General features: G+C 37.4%; 1 protein-coding gene across 6 annotated transcripts in view; it reads right to left on the minus strand.

Moving 5' to 3' along the window:
- The window catches only part of LOC106870161 (coiled-coil domain-containing protein 169), a 310,407-nt gene that overhangs the window by 275,070 nt on the left and 13,090 nt on the right, over positions 1-22,247 (minus strand). For 5 of the 6 annotated variants that reach the window (XM_089361602.1, XM_089361601.1, XM_089361603.1 and 2 more), the window contains exon 2: positions 1-17. This exon is cut by the window's left edge and continues 66 nt beyond it. In XM_089361602.1, coding sequence (XP_089217728.1) covers positions 1-17 — 17 coding nt within the window. Of the gene's footprint in view, positions 18-5,709; positions 6,318-22,247 lie in introns of those variants that run through there. The other variant, XM_089361604.1, reaches the window with a different exon arrangement.

Raw genomic sequence — 22,247 nt, forward strand, 5'->3', positions numbered from 1 at the left:
AATTATCCAGCATGTTCCTGTCAAACATATAATTGAGATTCTTTAATATTGAATTATTTCCTTGACACAAGTCATGAAGGGTTATAGAAAGAGTGAAGATGAAGAGATTAGTCACTTGAACAACTTCAGCTGGGTTGAAAGTAACCCAGTGAATTAAAACTGGTAAGTAGAACTGTGTAAAATCCTATTAGAGGAATTTTTCCTATTGTTGGGTAATAGGCTCAATATGTCATATAGTTTGACACCACCACTTTGACCTTTAATGGTGTTCATTTCATTGTGAATACTCAGGTCAGCTTCCTCCCTTGTTTTCATCTGCCACAAAAGTCTTGGAAAGGTCTTTGGACAATGAGCACTACTCTTCTCCTTTGTCTAAACTATTAAAAGGAAAAAAAATAAATAAATAAATCACTGATCCCTATTATATAATTGACACTTGACCTCTTGAGGAATACAAAATATAGTCACTTCTAGAATATGATTTGAACTGTGAATCATGCACATTGCCATAATATAAACCCTGATTTGTGATTTGTTTATATTATTTCCTAAGATTAATCACTTAGTCAATTAGAGGCTGTTCTTATAGCTGAGAGTCATGTCAACCCTAACTGAGCAAATCTATGATCAAATATAGTGCAGTTGTGACCATTGTGTCCTTCTATCAAGCATTGCATATGAATGTGTCTCTCTTTTCAAACAGTACAGTGCAATTTGAATTAGATTTTACCGCTTTTTATTTTTTGATAGGTCAAGCAATAATGCAGAGACTACTTTTGGCTAATGGATGTGAGGTGGGGTTTGTAATATTTCTTTTTACCAACCACTGAGGGATAATGTGAATTTCATCCTAGCAGAATTTGATCTCAGAATAAGAGGTACAAGAAGAGAAAGTCCCCCCAAAACCATAGTAATCAGTACTATCCCAACAACCTGAGTGCATGTTCAGAAATGTGTCAACATGCTTACTTTACAGATTATGTCTAATGCAGATGCTTGTGTATAAAGCCACAGAAAACAGTAGATGGTATTGAATGGCCTATATAAGAGAATGCATTTCACTTGAGTATATACAGTACATGCATTCTTTTATGTCTAGAAATAACATTAATTCAACATTTTTATTACACACTTGATAACGCAAAAGTAGATAAACCCACAATAACAGATAAATAAAAAGGATTATTATGGAAAAAGCTATATCATAGTACCTGTGAATTCTGGAGAAGTTTAACATCTTAATAGCAACAGATATTTCTGAGGAAAAAAGCTGAAGCTACATGCCCTTATTGAAAAAATACCTCTTTAGAGTATTTCAAACTCATACAGATTTAGATAACATTCAATCAAAAGTAACATTTGCTATAATGGCCACAAGCATCTACTGCATAAACCCTCAAAGTAATTCTCTTAGGAGTAAAAGAAAAATGTAGTTTCCCTCTGTAATATAAATCTGAATAAACAAGCATCACACCATATGGCCTAGTATAGTAAATGAAAACAATGTATGGACCAACATGTAGTGATTTTTATTACAATCCAATCTGCCATTCAGTTTCCTTATCACCTGTAAAACCATATTGAATGAGTAATTCATAATTGTAGTGAAGTGAATTACCAGCTCTGTACAGATACATTCTACGACATGTATTGAATACTTTTTCTTTAATTTATTTTAAAATGCATATATGCAGAAGGCTAGGAGAAAGTAAAGCAAGTATTCTTCACTGGATGCATGAGCTTCAGAATACAAATAAGCTAAAACAAAAAAGAGGAATCAGGTGTAGTATGCATGAGAGAAGGCCGTGCTGGTATAGGAATATGATGTGTATGGAGAAAGATTACTGCATAAGGATGTTAAACATTCCAAGTTTGAGGAATGTGTGATTGAAGAAGACGTGTTATAAAGTGGTGAAGACTGATTTGACGATGCTGCATCTCACTGAGATGATGAAAAAACAACTGTATAGATTGCTGATATGCTGTGCTGCAGATCTGACAACACATCCAAGCAAAATGAAAGACTGATGAATGTGAGTGTGAATGTGTGTGTGTGTGTGCATATGCGTGTGCATGGGCATGTGTGCATGTATGTATGTCATGATTCTACTTAGGCATACAACCTTCCTTTCACTTGGAAAAAGATACCTTTGCCAACAGGAGCTGTAGCTCTCTGAACTTTCTCATCCTATTCTTGTTCTAGCAATTACACTTTCAGTACATACTCCTCCACTGCAGTGTGCAAGAGAGTGTGTGCACAAGTTTGGTCATGGATGAGAACAGTTGCATGGAGAAATTCTGGTCACTTAAAGTAGATGGAACATGTGGAAGAGGACAACCCAAGAAGATAGAGGATGAAGTATTGAAGACCAATCACAAAATGCTGAGTCTTACAAAGGAGATGACAAAGGACCGAGAGATCTGGTACCTTGTTGTACTCAAGAAGACTCGCCTACCATCGCAGAATTGATATCCTAAAACCACCTTGGCAATGCTCATCCACGAGGAACTCTACTCTGTTGGCCTTCTCCCCAACCCCCATTTCTTCCCCTAACACCCATCACTTTCTCTATTATCTGAGAGCAGAATAGGCATACTACATTTCGTGGCTTTCTCAGTTATCTCCCACCCATTACTTTTCTTCTCCACCTACTGTCTCAACCAACCTCATTTTGCACCTTCTCTACCCCCCCCCCTGCACTGCTGTCCATCATCAACTCTTTGCTTACCTGCTATCACCCTCAATTCCCTAATATATCTACTACAATACTTTCTCCAAGCCTCTTCTATATTTCTTTCCATCATTTGCTACAATTATTTCATCCTGCCCACTCCACCTATTCTCAGTGCCCCCCCCCCCACGTTGTCCCTCAAGGGCATCTACTACCATTGTCTCTCACTATCACTTTCTTTATCTTACTCCCCAATTCACTATATCTTGAGGTATTCTAACTGGGGCATTCATGTATCTACTCTACAGCAAGACACCCTTCTATGCCTTAAATCTCTCAAATGGCACCAAGCCACATCCCCTTACTACTACTCCCCCACCCTCCCCAGTTGAGAGAAGAGTTATGCAAAGTACTTGGTGACTCCTGTCAAACCATCCAATCTGTCAGTATGAAAATGGACATTAAATGATGATAATAATGACATATATAGAAAATAAATGCAAATATACATGCATATTTTTATATAAACATATACACACACACACACATACATACATACATATAAATATCTATATACAGATGTATACGAGCATATGAATATAAACATATAGCCAGTTGCTAAAGAAAAAAACCAAACACTTCTATTAGATTAAATCTGCCAAAGTAATCATTAAAAGTAATTTGAATGAATCATATATAGGATGTTCCATACAGAGCGCTGAATTTGAATTGGGTGACACTTTTGTGTTTTGAAGTTTGAAGGCATGTTTTTATCATGTTTGCTACTTCTCTTCACTCTGATTAACAGTTTTTGTCTGTTTTTCAGAAGAGTGTGCAGTGTGTCATGGAGCAGTTTACAACTGAGCATCCTGCTTACTTCATTATACTGAATTTTGCATAAAAATCTCCATATGCATGCATACAAAATTCAACTTATGCAGCATCTTCAGTCACCTGACCATGGGAGGTGGAGGAAGTTTACTAACTGGGTTGTGGAGAGACTTGCAGCTGATGAAAATTTTGCAAAGAAAATCATCTTCAGTAACAAGGCCCATTTCCACTTAAGTGGATTTGTCAATAAACTGGCACAGGAACCAGTCAGGCAGCACTGGAATCGGCCACACCCAAATGATGCTTTTTATGAGTCACCAACATAGATGTCAGTCAGATGGCATTGGCATCGGCCATGCTCAAATGGTTCTTTTTATGTGCTACTGGCATGGGTGCCAGTCAGATGGCATGAGTGCCAGTCAGACAGCACTGGCATCGGTCATGCTCAAAAGATGCTTTTTATGTCACCAGCACAGGTGCCAGTCAGGTGGCACTGATATTGGCCATGCTCAAATGGTGCTTTTTACATGTCACTGGTATGGGTGCCAGTTAGGTGGCAGTGGAATCAGCTATGACTACAATTTCACTTGGTTCAACAGGTCTCACAAGCACAGCATCTTGCCTAACGATTGAAGGGTGCTTTTAAACGGGCCAATTATGCGACACTGGCATCAGCCATGATTATGATTTCACTTGGCTTGATGGATCTTATGATCTGTAATACTAACTTCAGGAAACCTGCCAGTCACCTGTTCGCCTACCAGTCTCATAGGTACACTAGTCAGATTGACTCCATTCTTGCCAGGAAACAACAAAAATGGCTGCTTATAAATGCCAGTGACATGTAAAAGCACCCACTACACTCTCGGAGTGCTTGGCATTAGGAAGAACATCCAGCTGTAGAAACCTTACCAAATCAGATTGGTGCATGGTGCAGCCTCCCGGCTTGCCAGTTCTCAGTCAAACCATCCAATCCATGCCAGCATGGAAAGTGAATGTTAAACAACAATGATGATGATGACATCCTGCAGTTATTTAGATGGCTAGAAGTAATGCCGTTACATTGGCAGTTAGTAGTTGTAGTGTTATTAACTGTACAGCTTCATTCGCCACAGTTAAACTGTGCTATATATTCAGCAATACTTGGCATAATAAAGTAAACCAGTTTAATCATGTGTGTATTGAAAATTTTATGATACAAGCTGGATTTAGGTGAGTGTTTGTCTAAAACAGTGGTTATCTAATGTTTTTGGACTGCTGCCCCTTTGGCACCCATGCCACATTCTTAGTAACCCCACCACTCACCACAACAAACATAGACCTATTGCAAATTCAAAACAACTTTTTCACAAATAAAACCTAATTAACACATTATTTTGTTGTTTTTACAATATAAAAGACTAAATTTACATTTCACCTGTAACTATATTGTTTTCATATTCCTAATGCAGTAGCTGTACATTGTGCAGGGATATCAACTTCCTGACATTTGGCCAAAAGGAACTAAAAAGTAATCTAAATTCCCCACATTCAATAACTTTTAGTCTGTTTCTTTGCTTAGAAACAATCTGGGCACTGCACTGAAGCTCTACTCTAAAATATAAGAATTTGGGAAGGCACTAAAGTACTACCGACAGATATGACATATTATGCCTTCCTTTAACTTTCTGGGAAGTTTCCCAGTTGTGATGAAGCTCTGGAAGAGAAGCTGTAGTGGTCTTGCTAAAGTCCTTTGCATTTCTTTAGAATTGCTGGGAATCCACAAGTGCATGTGGCTGAGTTTGAGCTAATTTCATTAATGGCTGTTGTTACATCAGTTTCCTCTTTATCAATGTTACCAATAATTACCATCTGTATAGAGCTGTAATGCCAAAAACCTCACCAGGCATAGCTATTTGTAAGTGTGTCAATGGAGTCGTGAAAACATTCCTGTAATGCACATTCAGTATTTCACTGATCCTCTAAGGGTCTGCACTCAGTGAACCATTTTTTTCAACAGTGGCCCTAACTTGTACCATACTGAAACAGATACACTTAAAACTTTGTATTACATATCAACATACAATCTGAGAAACATGGAAGCATATAACATCATCCATCAGAACATACCCCTTCTTCTGAATGACCTGCAAGTGAAAAAAGCAATGGAAACACATAGATTTATTAAAAGTAAAAAACAACTGCAATCCCTAAACAGGTTACTTACCAGTGCCAAATTACCCATCAAAAATACAACTCCACTAGTCAAAAAATGCAACCATCCTAACTGTGGGACTTGCATCTACCTCTTGGAGGACTCAACATATAAATTTAAGCCAAGTCAAATTTTCACCATAAAATATCACTTCACCTATGCATCAAAGAACTTAAACCTATGTCCTCAAATGTGGTGGGTGTGATGGAGACATAAGTGAAACTACTTTGACCTTGAGGGACAGACTGACGATACACAGGCAACAAATCTGGGACCCCATGATCAAGAAAATTCCCATAAGCAAACACAAATAATTTGATGAAAACAAAAGCAAAAATCTTGTTATGCAAACTTACGAAAATCATAGATACGGAAGACTTATTAGCTGGGGTAGTTGAGTTGCAAAAACAGCAACAACTCAAGGAACAACAAGGATTGCAGCAGCAAATGTTACAACTAATGAAGTTGATAACCAAGCTGGAGAATACATTTTCACCTGACCATGTAGCAAATTCCATAAGTGAATTCAAATATGACACAAAGAAGGAGTGACCATTGAGGCTTACTTTCAAAGATTTGAATAAATTTTTGAAAAAGAATGTCAAGATTGCATGGACAGAATGAAAACACATCTCGTTTTAAGAAAACTAGCAACAGCAGAGCATGAGAAGTATAGTAACTTCATATTGCCAAAAAAAAGCGTCTGACATAAATTTCACTGACACAGTAGACATTCTGTATAAAATGTTTAGTGAAAAGAGATCACTGTTTAATACTAGATGGAAATGTTTGTTTAAACATAGAAAAGAGCAAAGATGAAGACTTCATTACTTACACGGGTAGAGTCAATGAAGAATGTAAGAGATTTAGGCTGGATATGCTTACTCCAGATTCTTTCAAATGTTTGATTTTTTTCACAAGAATTGACAAATAAAAGGGACGCAGAAATCTGAAGGAAAATTCTAGCAAAACTGGAAATGAACCAGGATTTGACATTGCAGAAACTGTCAGAAGAGTGTGACATGATATGAAAATTAAGGTGTGTCATGGAAGAAATTCAATGGAAAGACCAGTGCAAAAAAGTCGGAAGACAAATAAAGTGTTGCAGGGAAAACAGAAAAAATATCAGGATGTATGGCATGCAGTTGGATGCACCTAAAAAAAGATTGTCCGTATAAAAAAGCAAAGTGTTTTCACTGCAGGTTTACAGGACATAAAATCACACTGCAAAACTAGAATGATAGGAAAATGGAACAAACAAGATGAAATAAATAATTTGTTAGCACGAAAAGTTGTGACAACAACAAACAGAAAATTTGTGAATGTGAGAATTGAAACCACTAGTGACAGAATGAAGTTAGACATGGGAAGTGACATCACAATCATAAATGAGAAAACATAGGAACAAATAGGTAAACTAAAATTATGTAGTCCAAACAAATTAGCATATGATGTTACGGGGAGAAAATCATATTTTACGGGCAAACACATTTGTAATATAATGTTCAAAGGTTGAACCAAAAAAGTGAATGTTTATGTGTTGAAAAAATCCATGAACTTATTTGGCACTGAATGTATGGAGAAATTCAATTTATGGGATACACCCATAAGCATTTTGTGCAATAATGTAAAAGGAGCAGTCAAACAAGGTCAATGAACTTTTAAAAAGTTGAGGTATGCTGATGCTCTACCTAGTATTATTCCAAGAAATAATGAATCACTGGAGGACACCGTAATAGCAATGGTAAGAGCAGAAACAAAAAAAGTGATGTGGAACATCATGCGTGAACTACCAGTAATTTTGGAAGAAATAAAAAGAAATGCGAGAAATGACAGATTTATTAATGAGATTAAAAGAAAACTGTGGTCAACAAAAGGAAATAAAGAAAGGTCTGATGCAAAGAACCACCAAGATGTGAGCATGTACTCTATAAGTGATGGTGTACGCTTAGAGGGTGGTCATACCATACACATTACAGAAGAGAATGCTAAAAAAGTACCACGTGGGACACCCAGACATCTCTAGAATGAAAGTGCTGATGTTAAGTTTTGTATACTGGCCAAGCATGGACAAGGAAGTTGAAGACCTGGTGAAAGGCTGCAGAGGATGTGTGCTGGCAGCGAAACTACTTACTACAAAATGTGAACCCTGGCCAGAAGTGAAAATACCATGGTCCCGATTGCATATTAATTTTGCAGGCCCAGTAATTGGATATTGTTACTTAATAGTAGTGGACAGCTACACAAAATGGCTTGAGGTCACGAGGTGTAAATGACCAACCTCATATACAGTAATAAACTTCTTACATGAACTGTTCACAAGATTTGGTGTAATGGATATAATTGTCTTTTAGGATGGAATACAGTTTGTATACTGTGAGTTTAAAAAGTTTCTGTGAGATGTTCACATCAGAACATAAAACTGTAGCAAGGCATAAAAAGTCAGCATCATTTTGAACGAGATCTCACTGGTAGCCATTGCCATGTGCGAGACAAGAACAAGATCTCGCCTGCAACCATTTGCCATGTGCAAGACAACAACGAGATTCTCACCGACAACCAGTATTTAAGCAAGAAACCAACAACATTTACTCTCTCATTTCTTCTCACGCTTACGCAAGAAACACTCCGTAGCCAGCAGCTCACAGCGGACTCTTGTCCCACTCTGATTCCACCTGCTTATCTCCAAAGGTAATGAACCTCATGTGTACAGAGTTAAAACAAACCATGCACCGAGTGTGAACCACACAAACGAGAATGTGAAATTCTTCGTGTTCCAGATCCCTGAAACTACAAAACTAATTATAATGGCAGAAAACCTTCCATTCCATCATAAAATGGTGACCCAGATCAAAAAAAGGATGCCTCACTCAAAAGGATGCTTCATCTAAACTACAAAATGGCAGTCTTTGCTTGCATTCTCAACTAAAAATCAATGGCCCGATGTCAGAATATCTTCTCTCGTTCAAGTGAACCTTTAGAATTCATGTCCTTCACCTCAAACTTGTACCTTGCAGAGCATGCATTTTTCTTACACGTATTCTTCTTACACAGTATTCTTTCAAATAATCTCCTTTTGAAGTAATTCGCCCACAATGTCAACGGTCAACGTTTGATACCAGTAAATACACCAAATGCAGCAATGGGAGGACACTTCAAGCAGGCTGGCCATCAACTTCCAGCCATTGTTCCCGTCTACCACCATGTTCAGATGCCTCACATGTTGAAACAGAAAATTACCAGTTCACCCACCACTTTCTGACGCTTTCTTAAACAAAAAAAAACAAATAATAATAATTTTTTTCAGCAGACTACAATACAGGTTTGGCAACTAAAAAAAATTTTTTCTTTGCTGCACACAGTACACAAAAAAAAAATCAATATCTTGTTCGGAAATTTTTTTTTTTGCGCACACGTTACTATACTAACAACACTTTTGTCAGTTCTTTGGTCCTTTCCTTTTCTTTCCTCTGTACAAAATGAGTCTTCCCAGCTTACCCGCATACTCTGGTGATGTCACACTTTGGTTTGCTCAATTGGATGCATATTTTTCCGCCCATGCTGTACCTCACCAACAGCAGCTAAACCTTTTGTACTGTAGGATGCCTTCACCTCTTGCACGCTCAGCGAAAGATCTCATCACTGACCCACATCTGGACATGACTTACACGTCTGTCAAATCTGAGGTTCTCCGTTGGAACACACAATCCACAGAGAATTAATTCCAGACACTGATGCTGGATGAACACCTGGGAGATAGGGCACCATCTGAGTTTCTTCATTATTTGCAAGAACTCAGCAACACTCCACTTGAGTACAATTCTCTGCTTAGGAAGTTTTTCTCTCATCTACTGCCAAATGTCCAATTGATACTGACCATAATGGTCGACTCCAATTCGCTTGATCAGATAGCCTTTTAGGCAACATTTGTATGAAAAAACATAAAGAAACGGATTTGTTATTTCGTCTATTTTAATTTCTAAGGATATAGTAGATAAAAAAAACAACATTTGTAATAACATCATCTTTACATGACCAATATTTCTAAAGATACCTGTTGCTGCAAAAGCTAGCTTGTACACAGATGGTTTTGTAATTTAGCAGTTGTCTTATACTACAGATATGAGATAAGTTCATGAAATTTTTTACAAATTTTGTCTTTGTCTTATTTAAAGGTCATCTTATTCATGGAAATAAACAATATATATATAGCTAAGGAATACGGCATCCATAGTGTTTTGTTGTTCACCATTTTGCCAGCTATAAGGATATGACTTCTACCCCCTATAAATTAGCTCCCATCAGCTTCCCTACTTCATATTTGCGATCCCTGCCTCATGAAGTGGAAGTATGAAGAGAAAATGCTCAGATAAGCAACTCTTATTTGTCTGACATCGCACATCTAATCCTCATTTTATAGTGCTCATTATAGTTATTATTATTCATTAAGTTATCTATTTACCTACACAGTTTCGTTTATCACATGCTATATATTATTGTAAAGTTAAAAAATCCAATGTTCAATTCTCTCTCTCTCTCTTTATAGTGTTCATTATAATGATTATTATTATTATTGTTCATTTATTTATCTATTTAGTCACAAAGTTTCATTTACTCCACGCTGTATGTTATAGTAAAGTTAAGAAATGCAAATGTTCAATTCTGTTTCACTTTATAGCACCCATTATAATAATAATTACACTAGGCAACAAAATTTTGCTACTATTAGGCAAAATGGTGCTCATAGGTAATTTGGGAGTGCTGATTCCAAATCTATAATCATTTTTGCTCTAGCATGTCATATTTTTGTGCTATCATTATTATACTGCTATCAAACTTTTCCCAAGCAGTTTTCTCTACTGGGCTTAATTTTTTTGAAAATGCTCATCACAAATTAGCATGCGAATTTCTGGTCCATTAAAAACACCAGCTTTAATCTTAGCTTCACTCTTGCTAGAAACAAATTTGGATCAAGAAATTAATTTTTTGTAACTAAACACTTTCAAACTTTGAACACTGGTAGAATGTGTCATATAAAACATCCTTTACTCTCAGTGCTGTTGAGAAAAGTTTCTATTTTCAAAGTTATTTCGTGTTAAAGGTGTTGTATTTCAGTAATTTCAACCAATCAATGATGTGTATTCAGCTGAATAAAATTATGGCTGTTGTTTGTCAACAACACCGGAAGTTGTTGTTGACAAACAACAGCAGTAATTTTATTCAGCTGAATACACGTCATTGATTGGTTGAAATTACCGAAACACGACAACTTTAACATGAAATAACTTTTCTCAACAACACTAAGAGTAAAAGATGTTTTATATGATATATTCTACCAGTGTCTGAAGTTTGAAAGTGTTTAGTTACAAAAAATTAATTTCTCGATCTGCTGTTGAAAGTTTTCACTGAGATATTTGAATCCTTCACCATCTTCATTCATGGCCTTAACAAAATTCTTAAACAAGCCAGGTTTAATGTGTAAGCGAGGAAGGTAAATTTTCTGAGGGTCAATTAAATGGATATATTTAACGTTGTATCTCCTTGAAATGAAATCACTTCTCTTTGGCCACTCTTTTTGATCATAGTGATGCTTGTCATCTCTGCTGTTCCAAAGGCACAAAAAGCACTGATGCTTTGTATACCCCATTTGCAACCCAAGAAGCAAACCAATAACTTTCAAGTCCCTGCATATATTCCACTTGTGTTCAGAATATTTAATCAAGTGAAAAATGTTATCCATTGATTCCTAAGTTTCCTTTAATCCTACAGCATGTGCTGTGGTATTGAAGATTTTTGATTGCCATTATGCAGCAAGACAGCTTTTAGGCTTGATTTGCTGGAATCTATGAAGAGTCTCCATTCTTCAGGATTATGGCCACACCCCATCTCACGTAGGAGTCCTTCAACATCACAACAAAAACAAATACCGTCTTTCTCCATAAAAAATTCATGAAATTCTGTATGCTATTTTTGAAAATACAAGCATTTTTACACCATCGTGTAAAAGATTCCATTGTTTTGACTTTTTTTTTTTGTTAAACCCAAGTCTCTAACTAAATCATTTAACTCAAGTTGACTTAGTAAACGAGGAACTTTTTCCGAAGATCCTGGTCCATCACAGTAAACTGCTGTATCACTTGGTATGCCTTCAGTTGAAGTAGATGCAGTACTTTCTTCACTTAAACTATCTTTATCAAAAGATGAAGGAAGTTCTGGAATCGGAATATTTTTAGCAGCATGAGCAACTGGTTTTAAAGCTAAAGAGCAATCTGGATAAACAATCCTGGATTTGTTCTTCTTGGAGAAACCTGTGATGTTAGTTAAGCGGAAATAACAGTCAGTATAGTGGTTTGTTGGTTTGCACCATATATTATTGGTACTGCAAATGGCATACTTTTCCATTTACCATTCAGCCATTGGGTTAGTGCTATGTAGCAGTTTTTGCAACAAATATGAGGCACCCACAGTTTATCTAGTCCCCAATTTTGCACCCAAAGTAAAGCTTGTAAGCATTTAAAAATTCCTTTGTAAGCCTATTTCTCTGATCTTTTGGCATAAATTTTCTACACACGTAACAAAAGCTGTCTGGGTGATTAGCACAAACTTTTCTGCTCATCATAAATACATACAGTAATAAACTAAATCAACACTCAAGGAAGCCTATCAGTAAACTAAATTATAAAATTAATCAACTGTAAATGTTACTGTAAAACATCCAAATATATTTCTCAAAAAAAATCATTGAAATTATTATAGAATGTACTGAAGCTATGGCTGTCATGAAATAATTTTTTCCATCTCTAAGTTTCAAACATTGATCACTTTAATAAATAACTAAACTTATTAGTAAACTACTTTCCATATAACCTGGCTCTCTTATTTGATGTACTTTGTTTTAACAGCACTAGCAGTTATCAAGAAAAGGGTGTCTGAGTGGCTTACTATAACCTAATATCAATAGCCTATTGTGAGGAGAACTTTACTATAATTACAGCGATAACAAAGTAAAATAAATTCTCATCTTGTGTGGCAATTTAACAGATAGCCTACATTTCCCTCTATCAGCACTTATTTTTGTTTCAGGGATAAGTATATGTATGAAAATTGAAAGCAAATAGCCTACTACTTTGTCAATATTATCAATTGGTTGGAAAATCTGATGCTGTGAATAAATCTAAAAAACTACACGTCCTATATGAAAACTGATGTCAGATTCGGATTCAGCTCCTCTAAAATTACCCTAAATCAGCTGAAAAAGTTTAAATAGCATGACAAAAAATTTTGTTGTTGCCCTGTGTTATTCAATTAGTTATCTATTTAGCCACAAAATTTCATTTATTCTGATGCCTAACTCCGTTACAATTGGAGACCCCGACTCAAAACGAATTACTGCCTTTTGATTCTACATGTTCTAAACCCATCATGTACATTTAATGAGCCAAACTAAAGAACCACACTCTCCATTTCAACAGTCGCTATACTCAAAGAAAAGAATGACAGCTTTCATCAGCACCAATATGCACCCTTATCAACTTAATGTGCAGTCTCAATCTAACTACGTGCTGTCCACTGACAATCATCCCGCAGTCAACTTCTACCTGGCTACTACTCAAGTTCCATGAAATGCACTCCACTACAATGCATTCCATTATGACACACAAAGAGCTCGCTGACCATGGAATCCCATAAATGTAGCATTCCGACAGCCATCTGCCCAGAAACTAACTAGATAAAAATATGGAAGCTTGCACATGCAACCTTTTCAGCACACACACACCTTTTGTCTTGTCCTAACATACAGACTCTGCATTATCCACATACTTTTGTTCATATGTTAGTATTATATAGACTCTCAACAACACTTTTTCTTTACATGCACATCTTTTATCACCTTTCAGCAATAAACTTTTAAGAAAGGACACTATTTCTACTTTTATTTATTCATTTCTGTACTGTTCATTCCTTTTGATGCACCACACAATATTCATACACACATATATGCATGCTGACTCCATCACATTCATGCACCACATGCACCTTAATATTGTGCTTCAACTGTCTTGTTTCCATCATGTCTGTGCCTGCTCAGCTTTTTACTTGATTTAATGCATATCGGATGTCTCATGCTCTCTGCACCCTTGTTCTAGACACAACTTACCTTTGTAAGACTACAGGTTGGTCATGTATACATAGAGAAAGTTGTCTGTCTCTCGCAATGCGCCAGCATGCCACACTGTCATACTTGCTTATCTCAGCAAATACCCATGACAACAGAAAAACCTTCCATGCATTTCACAATGCACTCCAGCAAGAACATTTTTGCTGATATCATGGATTGAGACTGTAGACACTTACTCGTCTCAGTCACAGACTACACATTATGTCCTTGCGCACATGCTCACTCATGCTGCCTCAGTCACAGACTGCACACTGCACACACAAAGTGGCACTGATATTCAGACTCATTTGAATAGATATCTGTCCTGTATACATGCCTAGGATTGTCTCTCTTGATATACACAAGTACTTAAGCTTAGATTAGTGCTGCAACATGGAATAGCAACCATTATCTCAGCCTATGCCTCTCAGCCAGGGCTACTGGATGAACACAAAGACTAATTTTATGACAACCCTCTTGTGGACTACCTTGTTGATGAATGACAGGGATCTTCTCTTTGTGGCTGGCGACTTCAATGGGCATGTTGGACAACATCTGAGGAGCTTCCATGGTGTGCATGGTGTAAACGGATTTGGTTCCTGTAATTAGGAGGGAACCAGGCTGCTGGAGTTCTGTGATGCAAATGATCTTACGATCTCTAATAGTAACTTCAGGAAACCTGTCAGTCACCTGTTCACCTACTAGTCTGGTGGACACACTAGTCAGATTGACTACATTCTTGCCAAGAAATGAGAAAGATGGCTCCTTATAGATACCAAAACTTTTCCAGGTGAAGCATGCACCCCACAACATAGGTTAGCTGTTAGTGACTTCAGAATCAGGGATAAATGGCTGCCCAGAAGATGACCAGTGTGGAAAAGAAAGGTCTGGAAGCTTAAGGATCCTCTGAATGAACAGAAATTTAGAGGCATATTACTTGAAGCTTTTGATGAAAAAGAGGAGGATACAACATCACATGAAGTGGAGGACAACTGGAAATTCCTATGGAACAACTTGTTGAAGGCTACTGACCAGATCTGTAGATGGTGCAAAGTCTCCTGTCAACCTAGGGTGACATGGTGATAGAACAATGTAGTTGACAGGGCCATTAGGGAAAAGAAACAGGCCTGGAAGGACAGGAAGTGAGGTGGTAGCAGGGAACTATATCAGATAGCCAAAAGAAAAGCTAGGAGACAAGTTTACTTAGCCAGAGGGGAAGCAGAAAAGAGATTTGGCAATGTTCTGCATCATGAGGACCAGAGACTTGGCTTTTGTTGATATGGAGAAAGCTTTTGACAGGGTCCTCCGATTCCTTATCTGGTGGTGAATGCAGAAACTAGGGATAGATTAGTGGTTGGTGAGAGCTGTACAAGCAATGTACAAGGATGCTGTCAGTAAGGTGAGGGCTGGTAACTATAGTGAAGAATTCAGGGTAGAAGTAAGTGCTCACCAAGGATCAGTCCTTATCCCCCTCTTGTTCATCATAGTCCTCCAGGCTACCAGAACTAGAGAAGAAATTTCAGGCATGGAAGTAAGGTTTAGAATCAAAGGGCCTTATTGTTAACCTAGCAAAATCCAAAGTCTTAGTAAGTAGGAAGGGGACAAATCACAAGTCCCTTCAGATAGATAGCTCTGCTCAATCTGTAGAAAAGGCATAGGTAGAAACTCCATTAGATGTACCCAGTGTAAGCTATGGACACATAAGAGGTGCAGCAATATTAAACAAAGGTTAACAGAGAAGATAGCTTTTGTGTGTGGAAGATACAATAAACACCAAATATGTACAGAAAATAAATTTCATCACATGCCAGAGGGGTAAGCTAGGAGTGGTTGATAGCTTTCATTACCTAGGTGATCAAGTCAGTAATGGTGGTGGATGCTATGATAGCATTACTGCTGGAATAACAATGGGCTGGGTAATGTTCAGAGAGCTCCTACTTCCGCTGGTGACAAAGGGCCTCTCACTCAGAGTGAAAGGCAGACTGTATGATGCCTGTGTGTGAACAGCCATTCTACACGGCAGTGAAACATGGGCTGTGGCTGCAGAAGACATGTTTAGGCTTGAAAGAAATGAAGCTAGTATGTTCCACAGGATGGGAAATATCAGTGTGCATGCACAACAGAATGTAAGCGTCCTGAGAGAAAAGTTGAACCTAAGAAGCATCAGATGTGATGTGCAAGAGAGATGACTGTACTGCTATGAGCATGTGCTGTGTATGAATGAGGACAGCTGTGTGAAGAAGTGTCACAGTGGAGGGAACAGTGGAGGGAACCTGTGGAAAAGGTAGACCCAGGAAGACATGGGATAAGGTAGTATAGTACAATCTTCGAATGTTGGGCCTCAGAGAGGCAATGACAAGCAATCAAAATCTTTGGAGATATGCCATGCTAGAGAAGAACCATCAAGCCAAGTGAGATCATAGTCGTGGTTGATGTCAGTGTTGCTTATCTGGCCTGTTAAAAACACTCTTCAATCGTTGGGCAATATGCTGTGCTTGTGAAGCCTTGTTGAGCTGAGTGAAATCACAGCCATGGCTGATGCCAGAGCCATCTGACTGGCACCTATGCCAGTAGCATGTAAAACCCACCATTCAAGCGCTGGGTCTCATGGAGACATTAATGTCAAGCCAAGTGAGATTGTAGTTGTGGCCAATGCCAGTGTTGTGTAACTGACCTGTTGAAAGCAACTTTCAATCATTAAGTGATATGCTGTGCTTGTGAAGATCTGTCAAACTAAGTGAAATTGTAGTCGTGGCTAATGCCAGTTCCGTCTGACTGGCACCCATGCTGGTGGCATGTAAAAGGCACCATTCAACCATTGGGCCTCATGAGGGTAGTGACAGGTGACTAAGACCGTTCACAATACACTATGCTTGTGTAGATCTGTCAAGCCAAATGAGACCGTAGACATGGCTGATGCCGGTGTCAGGTTATTGGCACCCATACCAGTGGCCTGCAAAAAACACCCAGAGTGGTTGGCATTAGGAAGGGCATCTAGCTGCAGGAACCTTACAAATCAGATCTAAACCTGGTTGTAGCCCCTGGCTTACAAGTTTTCTGTCAAATCGTCCAACCCATGCCAGCATGGAAACTGGACGTTAAATGATGACAAAGATGATGATGATATATATATATCTATATATCATCAAATAAGCCTAACAATAGATGTCCTTTGGTTCCACCCAATTTTCGGTTTGCATGTCTCAACTAGGATAGTTGGAAAATTTTTTGCTGCTTTAGACAAGTGTTTTCCTAAATCTAATCGATATCATGCTATTTTTAATCAACACATTCTGAAGGTATCCTACGCCAACTCTGCTAACTTAGAGCAGCTTATGCATCACATAAACAATAGCAAAATGCAGCAAAGTTTCAATAACCCACCTACTGGATCTAGCAAACATTTGCATCTAAATACCAATCAAAGAGATGTAAACCACATTGATAAACACCAACTATGACCAATTTGTAGTAGTAGAAATACTCATGATACAGCTAGCACAGTAACAACATCGGTTAGTGGAAGCAGGACTGCCTTATATACAAATGAATATGATAAATGCTCATGCAGAGATAAATCAGAGTGTCTTTTGAAGAATCTCTGTATGAGTAAAAATCTTGTATATAAATGTACTGTGCAAACAAGAGGAGGGCTCTATGTTTACATTGGGAAGACAGCTGATTAATTTTAGAATCGCTATCATAACCATGTTGCCAGCTTTAAGACAAAAAAATAAGAGACATTCAACATCTTTGGCAGATTTTGTATGGTGACTGAAGGAGGATAAAATGAAGTACAGCATTAATTAGTCCATAGTAAGGTATGCAAAACCATACAATATATTTTCCAGGAAAGGCCGTCTCTGCTCCAAGGAATCCCTGTCTATTCTGTGGACTAATGAGAATATACTTAATAGAATTTCTGAATGACTCTCGAGATGCCTACATGCATATAAATGTACTTTCACACAATGCAGTGAGAATGAATTTTGAGTAACTGATAACTTAATTTAATTTACTTTAAGGTATGGATGACTTAAGTTTGCTTTTAACTTCCCCATTCTTATAAACACCAAGTAAATAACTGACTCACTTTGTGATCATGAGTCCACCAAACCTTATGTGTGCATATGCTCACATTTTTACAGATGCTTGTATGAACCCGAGGGCATTCATACATTCATATCTGTTAACGATTATTTCAAATACTTTTCTCACTGGATTGTGTGTTCATATCTCTTTTTATCATTTGCAATTTTATTTTTGATCTTCTGTATAAATGAAAATATTTCTTCCATCTGGCTGTTTTTCTCTCTACAAAAGAGCAAGTTACATTGCAGAACAGCCATTTCAATGAGTTCTGTTTATTTATTTACTACCCGATGAGACACATCTGCACCGCCAATGCTGAGTGTCCCACCTAAGAGGAACCGATGCTAGATATGTCAAAACAATTGTCATAATTAATAAATTCTTATATATTCCATCTTCTGTCTTTCATTTGCTATATATATATATATATATATATATATATATATATCAAAATAAGCAACAAGGATATCCAGAGGTAATGCAGTACGATTGTTTCATGCAACTCCATTTAATTGAACAAGGCAATTATTACATCAATTTAAAATGCAGACCAATCCTCAGCTGCACAAACATAGAATTTAATTAAATTAAAACAGATGGGCACATTAATATAATTATACCTAAAATCTCCAAGTTAAGGAGATAGACAGAGAACATGCTGTCTCCACTCCAGCATAAAAGTTACTAAGTTATCAAGAAGATATACATTGTTAAAGACTCTGACTGTCACTGATTTTTTTATTTTTATGGGGTCAGTTTTAATTTATAGACTAGTTTATCAAATCCTTGTATATCTAAGGCTGAGAGAACAAAGGGTGGAATCTAAGGGAGCAGACAGAAATCATAGTTGGTATAATCATAAAAATCAAAATTTATTAGAAGCAATATCATGAGGTTTGGTAAAGGAAAACTTAAAACAAGATGTTAGCTGACAACTAAGGGGGTCACCCACTAGCAGACCATTGATAATGAATCTAAATTTTTGCTATCATCATCATCGTTTAACATCCGCTTTCCATGCTAGCATGGGTTGGACGATTTGACTGAGGACTGGTGAACCAGATGGCTACACCAGGCTCCAATCTGATTTGGCAGAGTTTCTACAGCTGGATGCCCTTCCTAATGCCAACCACTCTGAGAGTGTCGTGGGTGCTTTTACGTGCCACCGGCATGAAGGCCAGTCAGGTGGTACTGGCAATGGCCATGCTCAAAATGGTGTATTTTACGTGCCACCTGCACAGGAGCCAATCCAGCGGCACTGGCAACGATCTCGCTCGAATGACTTTTCACGTGCCACTGGCACAAGAGCCAGGAAGGCAACACTGGTAACGATCACACTCAAACGGTGCTCTTAACACTCCACTGGTACAGGTGCCATCACAATTTCACTTTCGCTTGCCTCAACAGGTCTTCGCAGGCTGAGTTTAGTGTCCAATAGAGGAGACGTTGGCATGGGGGCCAGTCGTCGAATTTAGTTCAATTTCGATTTCACTTGCTTCAAGCGAAGTTTAGTGTCCAATGAAGGAAAGGTACAAATAAGTGGGCTGGCTACATCCCTGGCAGAGGCCTTGGATTTTGGTCTCACTTGGCTTGCCGGGTCTTCTCACGCACAGCATATTTCCAAAGGTCTTGGTCAGAAGTCATTGCCTCAGTGAGGCCTAATGTTTGGAGGTCATGCTTCACCACCTCATCCTAGGTCTTCCTGAACCTGCCTCTTCCACAGGTTCCCTCAACCACTAGTGTGTGGCATTTTTTCACACAGCTATCCTCATCCATTCTCGCCACGTGACCATACCAGCGCAATCGTCTTTCTTGCACACCACAACTGATGCTTCTTAGGTTCAACTTTTCTCTCAAGGTACTTACACTCTGTTGAGTATGCACACTGACATTACACATCCATCGGAGCATACTGGCTTCATTCCTTTCACATGTCCTCAGCAGTTACAGCCCAGGTTTCACTGCCATGTAGCATGGCTGTTCGTACACGTGGCTATTCGTACACATGGCTATTCGTACAATATATAAATGAAAATAAGCAACAGGATTTCAAGTAGTAATGCAGTATGACCGTTTCAAGTGGCTCCATTTAATTGAAGAATGCAATCATTACATCAATTTAAATACACCACTATCTTCAGCTGCACAAAGAATATGGAACTTCAACAGGTAAGATAGGTTAATATAAATTTTCTTAACTATTTTAACAGAGCAAGATGGAAGAAATTCATGTTGTCACTATTGTAGCAAGAATGGCTAAGAAAACAGACTACAATTTCTTAGAATAGCATGGAGCATAGTGGGGTCATAGGGTTGTAGATTCATTTCAAATTTACTTATCTCTTTATCTAAAAGACTGTGTATAATAGAAGTAACTGTCTATAAAAAAAAAAGGCAGGGTAGGGTTGGCTTTAATTCATGATGTTATTAACAGTTAAAGGGGTAAAGCACTATGAAACTTAAGATGCTATAATGAGATACAGGAAAAATATTAGGGGCTTGATGAGGGAACGTTTATAAGCAGTATTATTATGCTGTATAAAAATAAAATAAAATTTTAAAAATTCAAGAAAATGATATCATAACCAAAATAGCTAAAAGGTGTGTATGTATCAATTATAAACATTAAAAGGAAAATTACTATTATGTAGAATCAATTTAATACCTCTTCTTTACTTAATTAATTAATTATTTGGTGGTCTCTATAAAGACCACTCAAGACCACTCAAGCCATTTACATATAGAATATCTGGAAAGATATACATACTATCTATTGATCTGAAGCAATGAATCAGAAGCAGGATAATAAGATAATGATAATACATAGACATAATGAAATATAGATATACTAGAAAATATGTACCGATATAAGTAGGTGTAATAGTATAAAAATAATGCATACAGATACATATACAAAAAGAGGTTTTATACACACACACACACACACACACACACACGCACACACACATGTGTATATATGTATACAGTGGAGACGCAATGGCCCAGTGGTTAGGGCAGCGGACTCGCAGTCATAAGATCGCGGTTTCAATTCCCAGACCGGGCGTTGTGAGTGTTTATTGAGCGAAAACTCTACGAGGCTCCGGCAGGGGATGGTGGCGAACCCTGCTGTACACTTTCACCACAACTTTCTCTCACTCTTACTTCCTATTTCTGTTGTACCTGTAATTCAAAGGGTCAGCCTTGTCACACTGTGTCACACTGTGTCACACTGAATATCCCCGAGAACTACGTTAAGAGTACACGTGTCTGTGGAGTGCTCAGCCACTTGCACGTTAATTTCATGAGCAGGCTGTTCCGTTGATCGGATCAACTGGAACCCTCGGCGTCGTAAGCAACGGAGTGCCAACAACATATACACAAATATATATAAAAGAATATAGTATAAATATTTTGCATAAACATAAGTAGCTGAAAAAAAATATCAATTTAAGAACAAGAAAAATAACAATTTATAAAGGATAAGTGATTTATAAGGTAAGCATACCAAAATAAAACAAAATAACAAGAATTTATAAGAAATAATACATATAAAATGCATATAAAGAAACAGGGGGTTAAAATTAGAGACAAGGAAAGATAAATGGTAACCTAAAAAAGTGGGGTGATAGGTATGGAAGTATTGAGAGCAATTAATGGTATTCAAGCCGAAGAGGTTTTATAAGTTGTAATATTACAGGTGTTATTGTATTGTTCCTAGGGGTATAAAATTTAGTCATGGGAGACTTGCTATCACAAAATTACTACTAATATGCATAATATGACTGGTAGGGTAGAAATTCATAGAAGGAAAAAATAGTGTAATCACCAAAATAAGATGAAGTCAGACTAACTATGCAGGGGTTATCATGGGATAATAGTATATATAGTACACCAAATAACATAACACATAGCATATAATATATGTAATATAATATACTATACCATATAACATAATATCCTATATTTTATACTAGAGGGTAAGTTATAACGGATACGGCACCAAAGTTAATTTCCACCATCAAACTTCAAGTATGATAAATGTAATATTATTAGTTTCGAAAATACTTAAATGTGCTGGTGATGCTATGCATGCATGATACCCTAAAGTCTAATTTATTATTAATCAGGTTGTTCTGTTTCTGTACTTAAAAATCTCATGAATTTCCATATCAACTATCTCTATAAGGCTGCACCCTCCATATTATATCCCATTTAAAGCTAGACCTGGTCCTGCTTTCTTTAGGTTCCAAGATCTTACTAGATAAAGACATACTATTAGTTTTATGTCTAAGGCTAAATG

Source organism: Octopus bimaculoides, chromosome 13 (genome assembly GCF_046866305.1).
Source record: "Octopus bimaculoides isolate indiv1 chromosome 13, ASM4686630v1, whole genome shotgun sequence".
NCBI classification, from domain to species: domain Eukaryota; kingdom Metazoa; phylum Mollusca; class Cephalopoda; order Octopoda; family Octopodidae; genus Octopus; species Octopus bimaculoides.